Source organism: Mus caroli, chromosome 7 (assembly GCF_900094665.2).
Source record: "Mus caroli chromosome 7, CAROLI_EIJ_v1.1, whole genome shotgun sequence".
Lineage (NCBI taxonomy): Eukaryota > Metazoa > Chordata > Mammalia > Rodentia > Muridae > Mus > Mus caroli.
Window position 1 is genome coordinate 103,189,440 of NC_034576.1, and position 13,632 is coordinate 103,203,071.

A 13,632-nucleotide genomic window follows, 5' to 3' on the forward strand; every position below is an offset into this window, starting at 1 on the left:
TGGAAGGAAGCAAGAAACTCTGAAGCCTCAGGGAACAGCCTGTGCCTAGGAAGTCAAAATGGGGCCTTGGGTGCCTAGCTTTTGGGGTCCTGCAGGAAGCATCCCTCCAACTCACTTCCCATCATAGCTATAGGATAGGAATCTTTATTATGTCAGCCTAAGGTCTCACACCTCCCCATCTTCATAGGCTGTGGGAGTTGAGTGGATAGGAGCAGGCAAGGCCCAGCTAGCCCCCTCCCTCCCTGTTCCTTCTCAGGTCCCCCAGAATTAGGTTAGCAATGCCTGGCGCAGCATCTGCTTCTTCTGGGGTGTGAGGCGGGTGGGGAACTGGATGTCAAAGAAGATGAAGAGGTCTCCCTTCTTGCTGGGGTTCTCAGGCAGTGGCATCCCCTCACCTGGCACAATCTTGAAGTACTTAGGGCTGAGACAGGGAAAGAAGAAAGGAAGGAGCATAGACAACTCAGCAGTGTCCAATGGGTGCACGCTACCTCCCGCACACTGCAGGAGTCTCGGCCATTCTTACAGCTTCCCACTAGCTGGCCAGGTCTCACACACCAGAGTGGGTGGGAGAGAGCTGAAGGAGAGATTGTCTTGTTCCAAATACAACACTCCTGAAAACTCTTGCTCAAAGTGAGTACCCTGCTGGCTGACCCCCAGAATTGCACAATCCTCCCCAGGAAGCAAAGCCAACCTGGGGTGGGAGTCGAACCTTCCCTTCTCTGAGACTTCTCTTGGAACAAGAATTGGGAGCTACTATTCCATGCTCTGTTGAAAGTTTTGAGGATGGAGACAAGAGATTGGCCAACACTGGGTTCTCGGGCCTATAAAGGGTTTCCCATGGGTTAGAGAAAGGCTATCCCTCTGTAGGGTGAACACAGCCCATGGCTCAGGCAGAGGCCAGTGGATTTGAATCCCAGCCTGGGTTCCCAGGGAAATCCTTCTTTGGTAGCAGCCTGTACAGCCCTACCAAGTCTCAGTCCATCCTTTCTTGTGACTACTTGGGGACTAGGCAGACAGACTCACTGGACGATGTCGTTGATAGGGATGTTGAGCAGCCGGTCATCAAGAGTCTTCACCTCCACAGTGCAGCAGGTAAGGGCCTGGAGGCCGGAGGGTAGAATGAGAGAGGGGTTTACAGAGCATCGCCACAGCCATTCTATTTAGAGGGCATTTGGGAGTCTATCTGGGTTCCAGCCCTGAGCTGGGCAGTTTGGTGATGACAGAGTGTAAGGCTTTTGAGAGACAGGGATGACAGACTCTGAATGCTGCCACACAGTAGGGACAGCAGCTCTAGGGTGAGGTGGGCAGTGTGAAAATTCCCCAGCCGGGCAGGTGTGCTCACCCTGAGACCTGAGTCAACAGGGGCACCTTGAGGAGAACCACCTGGACATGCGGAGACCGTGGGGACAGCGGCAGGCAGGACCAGGACAATGTGGAAAGATGAGGTGGGCAGGGAGGGGCTGTTGACACAGATCCACCTAATGCCAGGGAGAGAGACACAGGACTCTGCCTACGACGGGTCCAAGTTGGTTAGGGGGAGAAGAGATGAAGCCTGAGCTGCTGTAAGTGGGGTTCACTCTGGGCCCACATGCCCTTCTGCCCTGTGCCCACTCACCTTGCCCAAAGGAATGGGGTACACGAAGAAGAGGTTGTCATGCTCCCTGCGGAAGCGAGGGTGCAGCTTCTCCTTTACAACGAAGATAATGTCAGCCGGGATGATGTTGGGGCCCTAGGCGGGGAAAGCCAAGTGGCGACAGACAGGTTTATTGCTTATATCAATTGACCACGTTTCTGTCTCTACATGTCTCCAGGTCTTCATCTGTGCAATGGAGAATTAGACCCAGTTTTCTAGAGGGGACATTCAGTGTGGCCTAGGGCCACCCCCTAGAGAAGTGTTCCTGGATCACTCTCCACTCCTCAAGTGCCTCTCTACTGAGCACGCCCAAAGTAAATGTACTCAGGGGGATGGGGCGGGGACTTGCTCAAGTGATAGTCGGACCCTGAGCTGGTCAGACAACTTCTCTGCCTAACGGAAACTCAGCAGTGATTTCTTCGCTTCAGTGAGCCGCCCTGAACTCCGACTTCTCTTCTGGCCACTGAAGACAGAGAGCAAAAGCAGCTGCTGCCCCCAGAACAAGACATAGCAGATGAGCCGGGCATGGTGGCACACACCTTTAATCCCAGCACTTGGGAGGCAGAGGCAGGCAGATTTCTAAGTTCGAGGCCAGCCTGGTCTACAAAGTGAGTTCCAGGACAGTCAGGGCTACACAGAGAAACCCTGTCTCGAAAAAACAAACAAACAAAAAAAAAAAGACATAGCAGATGGTCAGAAATAGTCATATAGGTCAGAAATCGTAAGCTCAAGGCCCAGAGGCTGGGTGCTGCAGAGGCCCTGGGCCATGTCGGAAGGTTGGAAAAAGGTGGCCAGAGTGGAGGATGTTGGCACTGGCTATCTGTTTGCTTGCCTGCCTTCTTGCTTACCTGTGACTTACTCTGTAGCCAGACTAGCCTGGAATTCACTATGTCACCCAGGCTGAACTTGACCCAGGCCTCAGCCTCCTGAGTTGCTGTGGCTCACAATGACGCAGGCTGAAGCATGATTGTTGGAAGCAGATGCTTTCCAGGTAAGAAAGAACGAGGTATGGGCAAGGGAATCCATCTCTCTCGGCTCTGGGCTCTCCATTCCTCTGTTTCCTATCAGCATGTAAGGACTCTGTATCTTAGTACAATAGCAATGTTCTCCACAGTTGTTTTAGTTTAATATTATTAATTAAATGCTTCTGAACACCTTTCTCCTTGGGCTTTCCTCAGACTTGCACTGAAGAAAACTGGGGAGACACGGAAGGAGAAGCTGAGTTCTCCTGCCAGAGGTGTGTGTGTGTGTGTTCCTGTGGGTGAGCAAGGGCGTATGTTCATGTATGTGCCTGAGAGCTGCAAATTGAGAATTGCTCTCTATCTTATTTTTGAGATGGGCTCTCTCCTGACCCTAGAGCACAGCACGTCAGCCAGACTGGCTGGACAGTTAACCCAAAGATCCTGTCACCCTGTGTCACCAGCCACACAGGGTGATCTGCCAAGGCTCTGCCAATGGTGCTATATCTTACCATAGACCAGAGCTTGTAGGGAAAGGAAAAAATATGGGCTCCTTCCCTTTCAGTCCTCCCACTACCTGAACCTGGTGACTGACCCGAACCAACTTCTCTCCCTCTCACCTGGTCCCCTTCTTTCTCAAAGGTGATGCGTGTGCCCTGCCTCCATCCAGGTCTCACATCGATGGTCAGGATCTTGTCCTTGATGGTAGAAGAATATCTGTCTTCATTTAGTACCTACAGAGACAAGGGGGCAAGATGGGGAGTGTCTCAAGGGAAAGGCTCTGTGGAGTACTCAGTATGAGTACTCAGTACTCATAGTAATGGAGGACTAGAGTCATTTCCACACCTGTCCTGCTGGATCTGAGAGCTTGTCACTCCCCAAGGCAAGGCATGTCCTCAAGCTAATGAAGTCATGGCCTGAGACACCAGTCACAACAAGCCCTGGCCACCAACAAGAACATAGTGAAAGGTGCCTCTCTCCAAATCCCAGAAGTCTGGCCCTAATCCCAAAGTCCTCCCTACCCTACCCCAGTGTCTATTACAAGATCACTAGAGACCCCACACTTCAGCTTCCAGGAAATTATTGGTTGCTATGAAGAAAAGAGGGGGCTGATCATAAGCCTGCAGCGGACCTCTCATAAGGAAAGATACTGAGTCCCATGCAAAGCATCCTCCCACATCGAGCCTGTAACCCCATGAGTACACAGTGACACCTTTGGACAGCCCAGTCACAATGGGTATCTCCCCCACGCAAAGGGGAGGAAGAAGGCTGAACTGCAGGGTCAGGCCAAGGAATGAATATTGTGGCAGCCACTCACAAGGGTCTTCCCTAAGCTGTTGCCTTATAGACTGTGCCAGTCCACTTCCGTGCCCATCCTGCGGTGGAGGCACACAGTTCCTTGGGGTGTGGTCTGTAACGCCCTGGAGTGAAATTCAAAGTAGACTCTTTCTACACTCACTTCTCCACTTTCCACCAGGGTGGGGCTGGACTGGGAAGGAAAGGATCCTGTCCCCATTAGGTAGCTGCAGAGGTGACTTCCATACCAGAAAGAAGGGTGAATCCTTCGATTATTCACTTTAAATTTCAGATTCTAAAGTCTAAAATTTGTTTGAGCTGAGTCTAAAGTCGTTTGAGCTGAGATCCCATGATTCCATCAGAAAAGGTTGCCAAGTTTTCCTGGTAGGGGGAGGGGACCTGCCAGGGAGGTTCGTAGAGGTTGATGGTGCCTGGTAAGAGGAGCAGGTGAAGTACTCACCCTTCGGGAGATCTTAATTTTTTTGGTGCAGCCAAAGAATAAGTCCTCAAGGGACAGATAGAGGTCTCGTTCAATGGGAGGGTCTTGTTTCTGGACTCCTCTGCCCCGAAGTCCCCCAAAATTTAAATCTATATCACTTCCTTCTGCATCAAAAAATTCTAAAAGAGACAGGAGAATGGGTAACAGAAATGATGTCCAATGACACAGATCAGACAGACAGACAGACAGACAGAAACAGACGTATACAGAGACACACACACAGATGCACAGACACATACACACAGACACACACACATAGATACACAGACACACACACACACACACACCCAGACACCCAGACACACACACATACACTGGCACGCATGCACACCCCTGTATTCCCTTGAACCTCTTCAGTGCCCCCAGAATAAGGTTCAGCACAGCATTGCCACCTCTGAGACCCATGGACCAAAGGGCTATCTGTTTTGTTCATTTTGTTTTGGGCCTTGAATTCAGGGCAATCCCCTGCCCCAACCTCCTGAATGCTAGGATTTACACCACCTGTGAGCTACCACACTTGACTTTAAGAAGCTACTCTTAGATGCAGACTGGTGATCACCAGCTCTTGCCAGGTCCCAGTGCTTCCCTGGGACTCCTACAGAGAGGGGCGCTGGCAGCTCCTACTCTGAGCCAACGAAAGCATCACTCTAAACGGTAGATCCTGGTAGTGCAGAGAAGATGCCACTCAGAGTCGGTTAAAGCAGCCAGGCCACTCTGCCTTTCCCCAGGTCCTTCTGGCCGTTCTCTGTCCTTTCCCATGACCATCCTAGACAACCCACTCTCAAGCTCTCTGGAGTTACACGCTGATAGAAAGGAGGATTTGGGCTGGTCGGTGGCAACTGTGAGTGATCAACAACACGCTCCAAGCTCCTCCTCTCAACCTCCTCTCCAATGCCCTTGCCTTAACCTGGTGGCAGAGAGAGAGAGAGAGAGAGAGAGAGAGAGAGAGAGAGAGAGAGAGAGAGAGAGAGAGAGAGGATGCCCTTCAGGTCTGCTTGGAGTACTGTAATCCTTTGAAACCTGGTTTATTAGTCTATGGCATAAGGTAATGCTTGTCCTGCCCTATACCATTAAGTTGAGAAGCAGCTAAGCCCTTGGGAGAGCCTTCTGTGAATCCGGCTCTGCACTCAGTGACTTTCATCCTTACTTTATGGCCCAGAGAGGCCAAAAAAATGCTCCCAGTTCCATAGCTAGCGAGTAATGAAGTTGGAACTGGTACCCCAGGACCACTTGGCCACAGAATCTGTGCCCTTTGTTACTATGCTATATTGCTGGGGCCCTTTGTAGACTTTGAAGTCAGAGGTGGCTGTTATGTATCCCGTCTCTCAGGGTCAGCAGGGAATGTGCAGTGGCTTCAGACATGACAGCTGGGAGCCAGTGTCATGGCTCAGCAAGTAAAGGCACTTTTACCACCAGTGCCTGAGCTGGGAGGAGGACTGAATACCCGAGGGCAACCTCGTGATAAGAGTCTTTGCCTAGCCCAGTGGTTCTCAGCCTTCCTGATGACGCTATCCTTAATGCACTCCCTCATGTTGTGGTGACCTCCAGTCATAACATTATTTCATTGCTGCTTCATAACTGTAACTTTGCTACTGCTGTGAATCAAAATGTAAATATTTTTTGAAGATAGAGGTTTGCAAAGGGGCCATGACCCACAAGCTGAGAACCACTAGCCTAAACTATACAAGGTCTCAATTTCAATGCTCAGCAGTACAGAATATTTTTAAAGATAGATTTCTGGGAGGACGTGGAGGATGTTAACAGTGAGTGGTTGTATCTAGGAAAGGAAAGGAAAGGAAAGGAAAGGAAAGGAAAGGAAAGGAAAGGAAAGGAAAGGAAAGGAAAGGAAAGGAAAGGAAAGGAAGTGGAGGGCTAGGCTAGTCTTCAGTTAGTCCTCTTTTAACTTTGGTGTGGTGGTTTACATGTGTCATCCCAGCACTTGGGAGCCTGGAGAATTTGAAGCTAGCTTGGGCTACAGAATGAGACCCTGCCTCAGATAAATAAACAAACGCACCGGGCGGTGGTGGTGCACCCCTTTAATCCCAGCACTCGGGAGGCAGAGGCAGGCGGATTTCTGAGTTCGAGGCCAGCCTGGTCTACAAAGTGAGTTCCAGGACAGCCAGGGCTACACAGAGAAACCCTGTCTCGAAAAAACAAAATGAATGCTCTATCTGCATGTATGCCTGATGCCAGAAGAGGGCATCACAGATGGTTGTGAGCCACTGTGTGGTTCCTTGAACTCAGGACCTCTGGAAGAGCAGCCAGTGCTCTAACCACTGAGCCACCTCTCCAACCCTCTGTTTACGTCTTAAAGAGATAAAGCCAGGTTGGATGTGGTGACTCATCCCTGTAATTCTAGCACTTGGGAGGTTAAAGCAGGAGGATTGCCATGAGTTCAAAGCCAGCTAGACTACAAAATGAATTTGATCTTCCCTCCAGAGTGAGACCAAGCCTAAGAGGGTGCAGAGATGGCTCAGTGGTTAAGAGCCTTTGTTGCTCTTGCAGAGAATCCATATTCAGTTCCCAACACCAACATGGTGACTTGCAACTACCCCTAATTCTAGTTCCAGGAGACCTGATGTCTTCTGATCTCCTTGGTTACCAAGCACACACAAGTGCACATACAAACAGGCAAAACTGTCATACACATAAAATAAACAAGTCTAAAATTTAAGAAAGAAAGAAAGAAAGAAAGAAAGAAAGAAAGAAAGAAAGAAAGAAAGAAAGAAAGGAAGGAAGGAAGGAAGGAAGGAAAGAAGGAAGGGAGGAAGGGAGGAAGGAAGGAAGAAGGAAGGAAGGAAGGAAGGAAGGAAGGAAGGAAGGAAGGAAGGAAGGAAGGAAGGAAGGAAGGAAGGAAGGGAAAGAAAGAGAAAGGGGGCTGGTGAGATGGCTTAATGGGTAAGAGCACCCAATTGCTCTTCCGAAGGTCTGGAGTTCAAATCCCAGCAACCACGTGGTGGTTCACAACCATCCGAGATCTAACTCCCTCTTCTGGAGTGTCTGAAGACAGCTACAGTGTACTTACATATAATCAATACATAAAACCTTTTTTAAAAAAAGAAAGAAAGAAAGAGAAAAGAAGAAAGAAAACTGGCTGGGGTGGTGCATATCTATAATTCCAGCTCTTGGGAGGCAGGGGATCAGGAGTTCAAGGTCATCCTTGGCTAAGCATTGGCTGGCCTGGGAAACCTGTCTCAAGAATAATAATAATAACAACAACAATAAAGCAGACAAAATAAATAAAAAGCAGCCAAACCTAGCCATCAAGAAAGGCATCTCCTATAGCTGTATTCTTTCCCAGTAAGGAAAGGAGTAGAGTGGATTCTTACCACTGAAGGGGTTGTCTCCCCCAAAAAACTCGTGGAACACTTTGTCAGGGTTGCCATGGAAGACGTAGCCGGTTGTCCATGGAGTCTGGGATCCAAACTCCAGGGGAATCCCACCCTTCAGGCCTTCCTCACCAAACTTGTCATAGATGCCTCGCTTCACAGCTGTGGATAAAAGTGGCCTTTAGGAGGGCTCCAGGGCTTACGTGGCTGGAGAGACAGAGGTAGTGAGAGAGCCAGGGGAGGTGAGGGACAAGGGCAGCCTTGTCTCCTGAAAGTTTCTAGGAGGCAGAGGGTCAATGTCGCTCTGTGTGAGTTTCAGAGCTATTCATCTATCCTAGAGGTCCTTATTGAATAGCCCAGAAAAGCAATGAGAAAAACCCACCTGGGTTGGGCTTTTGAGAAGAGTTGAGAGACAGGGTCAGGTACATACCTGGGTTTGACTTTGTCTTGGGAGGGAAATGCAAAATTTTAAAATCTTAAAATTTTAGAATCTAAGAATTCTGAACTTGCAAATTTGCAAATCCTGAAAAGTCAGGGCTGGAGAAGCCATCGTCTGGTTGTTCTAATAAACAGTAGCCACAATCAAAGCCCCCCAAGACCATGCCCTAGAGAAGCCAGCTGGGCAGCTGTTCTTTGCCAGGTAGTGAGTCACCCTCATCCCACACAACTGATTTCCAAAGGATGAGGTCTGGTGGCTCTAAGCTGCTCCTTGACCCTCTGCTCCTGATGTCTCTGGAGAGTCTAGGACAATAAGTCAGAAGGTCTGTTCTGCCCACGCCCTCTGTCCCTGGCAGCCGCATCCTCCTCCAAGCCTCAGGAAGGCTTCTGTCTGCCGGCAGAGGAACTCACCCCACTTCTGTACCGCCTTGGCTTGGGGAGCCATAAGCCCATCCTCCTGACTTGTACCATCCTGGTTTGCCCTTAGTTTGTCTAGATGCTGGGATGGGGGGGGGGGGGGTTTCTTACTCTCTACTGTTCTCTGCAGAAAACCTGACAGTCTAGACGCTTAAGGAATGATCTTAATGGAGGGGTGGCCCACCACCACTCACGGTCGCTCAGCACATCGTAGGCTTCTGCTATTTGCTTGAATATCTCAGGTGCAGCCGGCTCAGATGACTTCAACGGGTGGTTCTTCAGGGCAAGTTTCCGGTATCTAGAGGTGGGAGGAGAGCAAGCCTTTGCCTCTGACCTGCTTCTGAGGCCAGAGCGTGGCTGGGGCTGGCTCCACTTTCTAGTTTTGTTATGAACCAGAGAGGGTGGCACAAGTGTCAGTGACTTGGGTGTGCTGTTTGGGCCTTTTAGAAGAGAACCTGGGGTAGGAAGCACAGCGGGCCCGCAGCCTGGGACATCTGCTCCCTAGGCATCTGTCTTAAGGCTCTTGTCCCCTTAGCTGCCACAGCCGAGACCTGAGTGCAGCGGGGATTCAGTGATGGTTCACCTGTGAGACACAGGACAGGTTGGCTTCTTGTTACTGTGACAAAATACCTTCGGTTAATGGTTTCCACACGTAGGTGGCTGACTATTGCCTTCAGGTCGAGCATCACAGCAGGAGCCAAGCTGCTCGCTGTATGGCAGCCAGGAAGGACAGACAGAGAAGTGGGAGAGGGAAGGGAGAAAAGAGTAGAAAGAGGAGTGGAGAGGAGAAAAGGGGAAATGGGGACACAAGAGGGGAGGGAAAGAGAAGGGAAGAAAAGAGAAACACAGAGAGCAGGGGCTGGGGACAAAACATCAAAGGCCAACTCCAGAGATCCCCTTCTTCTAAGTAGCCCATTCCAATATGGAAAGATTGACCCATTAATTAATTGATTAATTAATTGATTGAATACACTGTATCTGTCTTCAGACACACCAGAAGAGGGCATCAGATCCCGTTACAGATGGTTGTGACAGAGGACCACCTCTCCTGTTCCTCTATCCACCTCATTTATTAACACAGTCTCACGGTGACCCGGAACTCTCCAGGTAGGCTAGGCTGACTGTCCAGGCAGCCCCAGGAATTCACCATCTTTGTCCACCTCCCTAGAGCCAGGTTACAAGTGAACTACAGCTTTCTTCATGGGGGTTTTGGGACCCAGCTTGGCTCCTCTGCTGACACAGCAGCTAGATCACTATCTGGGTATGCTCTCTCCTACTCCACTCTCTCTCTCTCTCTCTCTCTCTCTCTCTCTCTCTCTCTCTCTCTCTCTCTCTCTCTCTCTCTCTCTCTCTCTCTCTCTCTCTCTCTCTCTCCTTTCTTTTAAGAGATAAGAAGCTGAGGCCCAGAAAGGTCGAGTTGCCTGAGTATGTTGTACTTGCTGTCTTGCTGTTGTACTTGCTGTCTTGCTGTTGTACTTGCTGTACTTGTTGTACTTGCTGTCTTGGGAGTTTCTATTGCTGTACTAAAACACTCATGACCAAAAGCAGCTTGAGGGGTTTATTGTATCTTACATGTCTGCAATCAAATCAAATCTTCCATCATCAAAGAAAGTCAGAGCAGGAACTCAAGGAGGGAGCCTGGAGGCAGGAGCTGATGTGGGGGCCATGGAGGGGTGCTGCTTATGGGATGACTCTCTGTGGCTTGCTCAACTGCTTTCTTAAAGTACCCAGGACCACCAGCCCAGGGATGGCAGCACTCACAATGGGCTGGGCCGTCCCCCATCAATCACTAATTAAGAAAATGCACCTTGACCACAGGTCTGTATGGTGGGGACATAGGTTGTGTCAAGTTGACATAAAACTAGCCAGCACACTTGGTCTTCTGGTAACCAGGCTAGCCTTATCTATTTGCCGTGGTAATCCTTCCTTTGATGAGTCCCATTGGCCACCTGATTTCTCTTGTGGTAACTTTTCAAACCCACTAGCCAGTGAGAGCCCTGAGCAGAGGATGACATCATACACTGCACTGAATTGTTCTCAACTGTTGAAAGAGTTTTTCTGATTTCTCCCTCCCCACTGGACACCTACATCCCTCCCCTTCAGTCCACACAAGACCTGGCCCAGGGAGGAAGGGGTAGTATCTGATTTCTGATTCCATTTGTCACATACAAGCCCTTGAGATGACAGTGGCTTTTCCTCTCGGGGTCGCTGTGAGGATTAAATAAAGCAGTGATGGAAGGCTCTCAGAGCAGCACCTATTTGTTCAGTACAAGCAGCTAGTATACCCCAAACCTCCAGGGGCCCCAGTGCTTCCCTTTTTCTTTATACCTTTGGGGACACAACTGATTTCCAAATTCAGTGTCTCCCCTCCAGCCCACTGTGGAGTCTTAGTCCTCCTGGAAGCCTTGTCCTTTGGCTTAATCATCAGGACAGTCTCCTTAGAAGCCCTCTCCTCTCAACACAAGCTTCTGTGGCCTGGGTACGGCATGGGTACATCTCCTTTTATAACAATACCCATTCCACAACTAATGGCCTGCACTGGACCCAGCCCTAAAGATTAGTGCTCCATAAATATTCGCCCAAAACTTCCTTTCAAAGAAAAACTTTAAAAGATCAAAAATTTCAGAAACAAAGCCTTATCCCTGTCCTAGATGTCCCCCTAAACACACACACACACACACACACCTACCTTTCTTTTTACGAACAGGGCCTTGCTATGTAGCTCAGGCTAACCACAGACTCGCTATTTGGGGATTATAGACATGTACCATCTCATCAATATCTGAACTGTCACAAAGTCCCTGAGACGTGACAGAGGTGTTCAGAGATGGAGATCAGTCAGTGACAAAAACCCATATGATGGCCAAAATGAAAACTGTAACATCCGTTAGTCCAGGTCATTTCTGGTTCACACACCTGTGTTCTTCATGAGACTCAAGATAAGGTCCAAATGGTCCTTTGTCTTCATTTCATAGCTAGAAATTCAGACATAACCCAAGAAGAGCTAAGAGGCAGGAGCACTGGGCGTGGGAAGCCCACTGATGCATTTAGGTGTGTCTGAATTTCGTCCATGTCCTAACCAGCACAAAGCCAGATAGGGCATACAAGAGGAGAGAGGTGCCCCTTTCCTACTCTAAACTATGCAGGGAAACTGACTGGCATCAGGGTGGGGTTGCCTCTGCGCATGCCAGGCTAGGATCCCGCCCACTTACGCCTTCTTGATCTGGGCATCTTCTGAGTTGCGGGTGATCTGGAGTACAGCATAGTAATCCAGCCCCATGGCTGGTACCAATGGGTCTGTTTTTCCTCAGACTCCAGCCTCTGTTAGTCTGCGTTCTGTGGTTGCTCCTGACAACCACGAGTGGAACCCTGGGAATTGTAGTCTTTCCATCTTGAACAAATGGTCGTGGGGCGCTCATAACTGGTTCCGCGATCCCGATAAAGGTCACACAGCTCAGAAACTGGAGTTCCTGAGCGCCTTTTTGCTTATTTTTTAGTACAGAAACCACCTTTAATTTAAAATATTCAGGACAAAGCCGGTTGTAGTGGTGCAACATCTTTAATCCCAGCACTCGGCAGAGGTAGTTGTGGGTTGGAGGCTAGCCTAATGTGTATAATGAGTTTGTTGTGAGTCTGGGGTCGCCCAGAGATTCGCTGACTCGGTTTTGGTTTTAGTAAATTAGAGGCTTTTTATTATAAAAAGAAAAGAAAAGAAAAAAGAAAAAGAAGGAAAAGGAAAAGAAAAAAGAAAAAGAGAAAGAGAAAAGAAAAAGAAAGAAAAAGAAAAAAAAAAAACCCACAAAACAAAAACAAAACTTCAGGACCAAACTAGAGACAGTTCTCTAGGTAAGACTCTGGCTATTTTTAGCCAAAGTATTATAAAGGAAAGGTTCACAAAGTTATAATTTTGGGAGTCAAATGAACTTATATCGTGTCTGTGTGTGGACAAGGTTTGGTTTTGTAGCAGCCATGCAACAGGTGCCTCAGCCATCCAAGCAAGCTGGCTTTTCACATAACAGCAGAGTTAGCCTGGTTAATCTTGTGACCCAAACCTTGTATGAGTAGCAGAGCCAGTGAAATGTTTTGTAACAATCAGCAATTTTTAAACAATAGTCCAACTGTACCAGGAAGTGGTCCATCTCAGGCCGGCTCACCTGGCACATCAAGATAGGGGCAACTTCCTTATGGCTTATACAAGTTAAAAACAATTTTGTTTCTACAAGCCTAGCACAGTAAATTTATCCTCTAAACATACTGTTCACTATCACATGTTTCAGGACAGCTAAAGCTACACAGTGAGAACTTGTCTCTCTTAAAAGTGTTTGTTGTTTTGTCTTGTCTTGTTTTGTTTTGTTTTGTTTTTTTTGAGAACGAGTTGAGTATGGCGTAAGACCAGCTTTGGCTATGTACTTGAATAAGTACTTTTTTTTCTAAAAAACAAATTTATTTGGCTGATTATTTATTTAGGTTTTTGGTTTTTCAAGACAGGATTTCTCTGGGTGTCCCAGAACTCACTCTGTAGACCAGGCTGGCCTCAAATTCAGAGATCTGCCTGCCTCTGCCTCCCAAGTGCTGGGAATAAAGGTGTGTGCCACCACTGTCCAGCTCTGGTTTTTTAAAATTGAAGGATAGTTTTATATTTTTAGAGAAACGAGATTAAAATGTTCTCATCTTCCCTCCACCCAATTTCCCATTAGTGTGTGACATTAGTATGCTACATTAACTGCTAGACAGCAGTTAAGAGCAGGTGTTGTGCTTACACAGGACGGAGGCAGATCTGAGCTCTGTCCCAGCACCCACACTGGGCAGCTCACACCAGCCAGGAACTCCAGCCCCAGTGGATCAGACACCCTCTTTGACCTTCTGTGCTCACCTGTCCTCACCAGCACATAGCCACCCAGAGACATCCACACATATGCATACCAAAAATAAAATCTTAATTAAAAAAACTAAAAAAAAAGTGATACAATTGTCATAAATATGAATAATATCAATGTCCTCTCTCTCTCTCCCTCTCTCTCTCTCTCTCTCTCTCTCTCTCTCTCTCTCTCTCTCTCTCTC

The 13,632-nt window shown here is 48.5% G+C and overlaps 1 protein-coding gene across 1 annotated transcript; it reads right to left on the minus strand.

Moving 5' to 3' along the window:
- Positions 1-128: 128 nt before the first annotated feature.
- On the minus strand, positions 129-11,906 carry Dnajb13 (DnaJ heat shock protein family (Hsp40) member B13). The gene is made up of 8 exons (XM_021169011.1): positions 11,784-11,906; positions 8,766-8,869; positions 7,717-7,878; positions 4,349-4,506; positions 3,213-3,326; positions 1,616-1,729; positions 1,024-1,100; positions 129-421 (listed from the first exon to the last, which is right to left on the minus strand). The coding sequence occupies exons 1-8, from the start codon at positions 11,849-11,851 to the stop codon at positions 268-270; spliced, it is 951 nt and encodes a 316-aa protein (XP_021024670.1). The 5' UTR covers positions 11,852-11,906; the 3' UTR covers positions 129-267.
- Between the last annotated feature and the right edge of the window lie 1,726 nt (positions 11,907-13,632).

Bases quoted from the DNA above. Each gene is read 5' to 3' on its own strand.
- Dnajb13 (XM_021169011.1), bottom strand. From the start codon at position 11,851: ATGGGGCTGGATTACTATGCTGTACTCCAGATCACCCGCAACTCAGAA. The intron at 4,507-7,716 runs GTAAGAATCCAC...TGTCTCTTTTAG, and splicing joins GGGAGACAACCCCTTCAGTG to AATTTTTTGATGCAGAAGGA. The intron at 3,327-4,348 runs GTGAGTACTTCA...TTGTCTCTGTAG, and splicing joins AAATTAAGATCTCCCGAAGG to GTACTAAATGAAGACAGATA.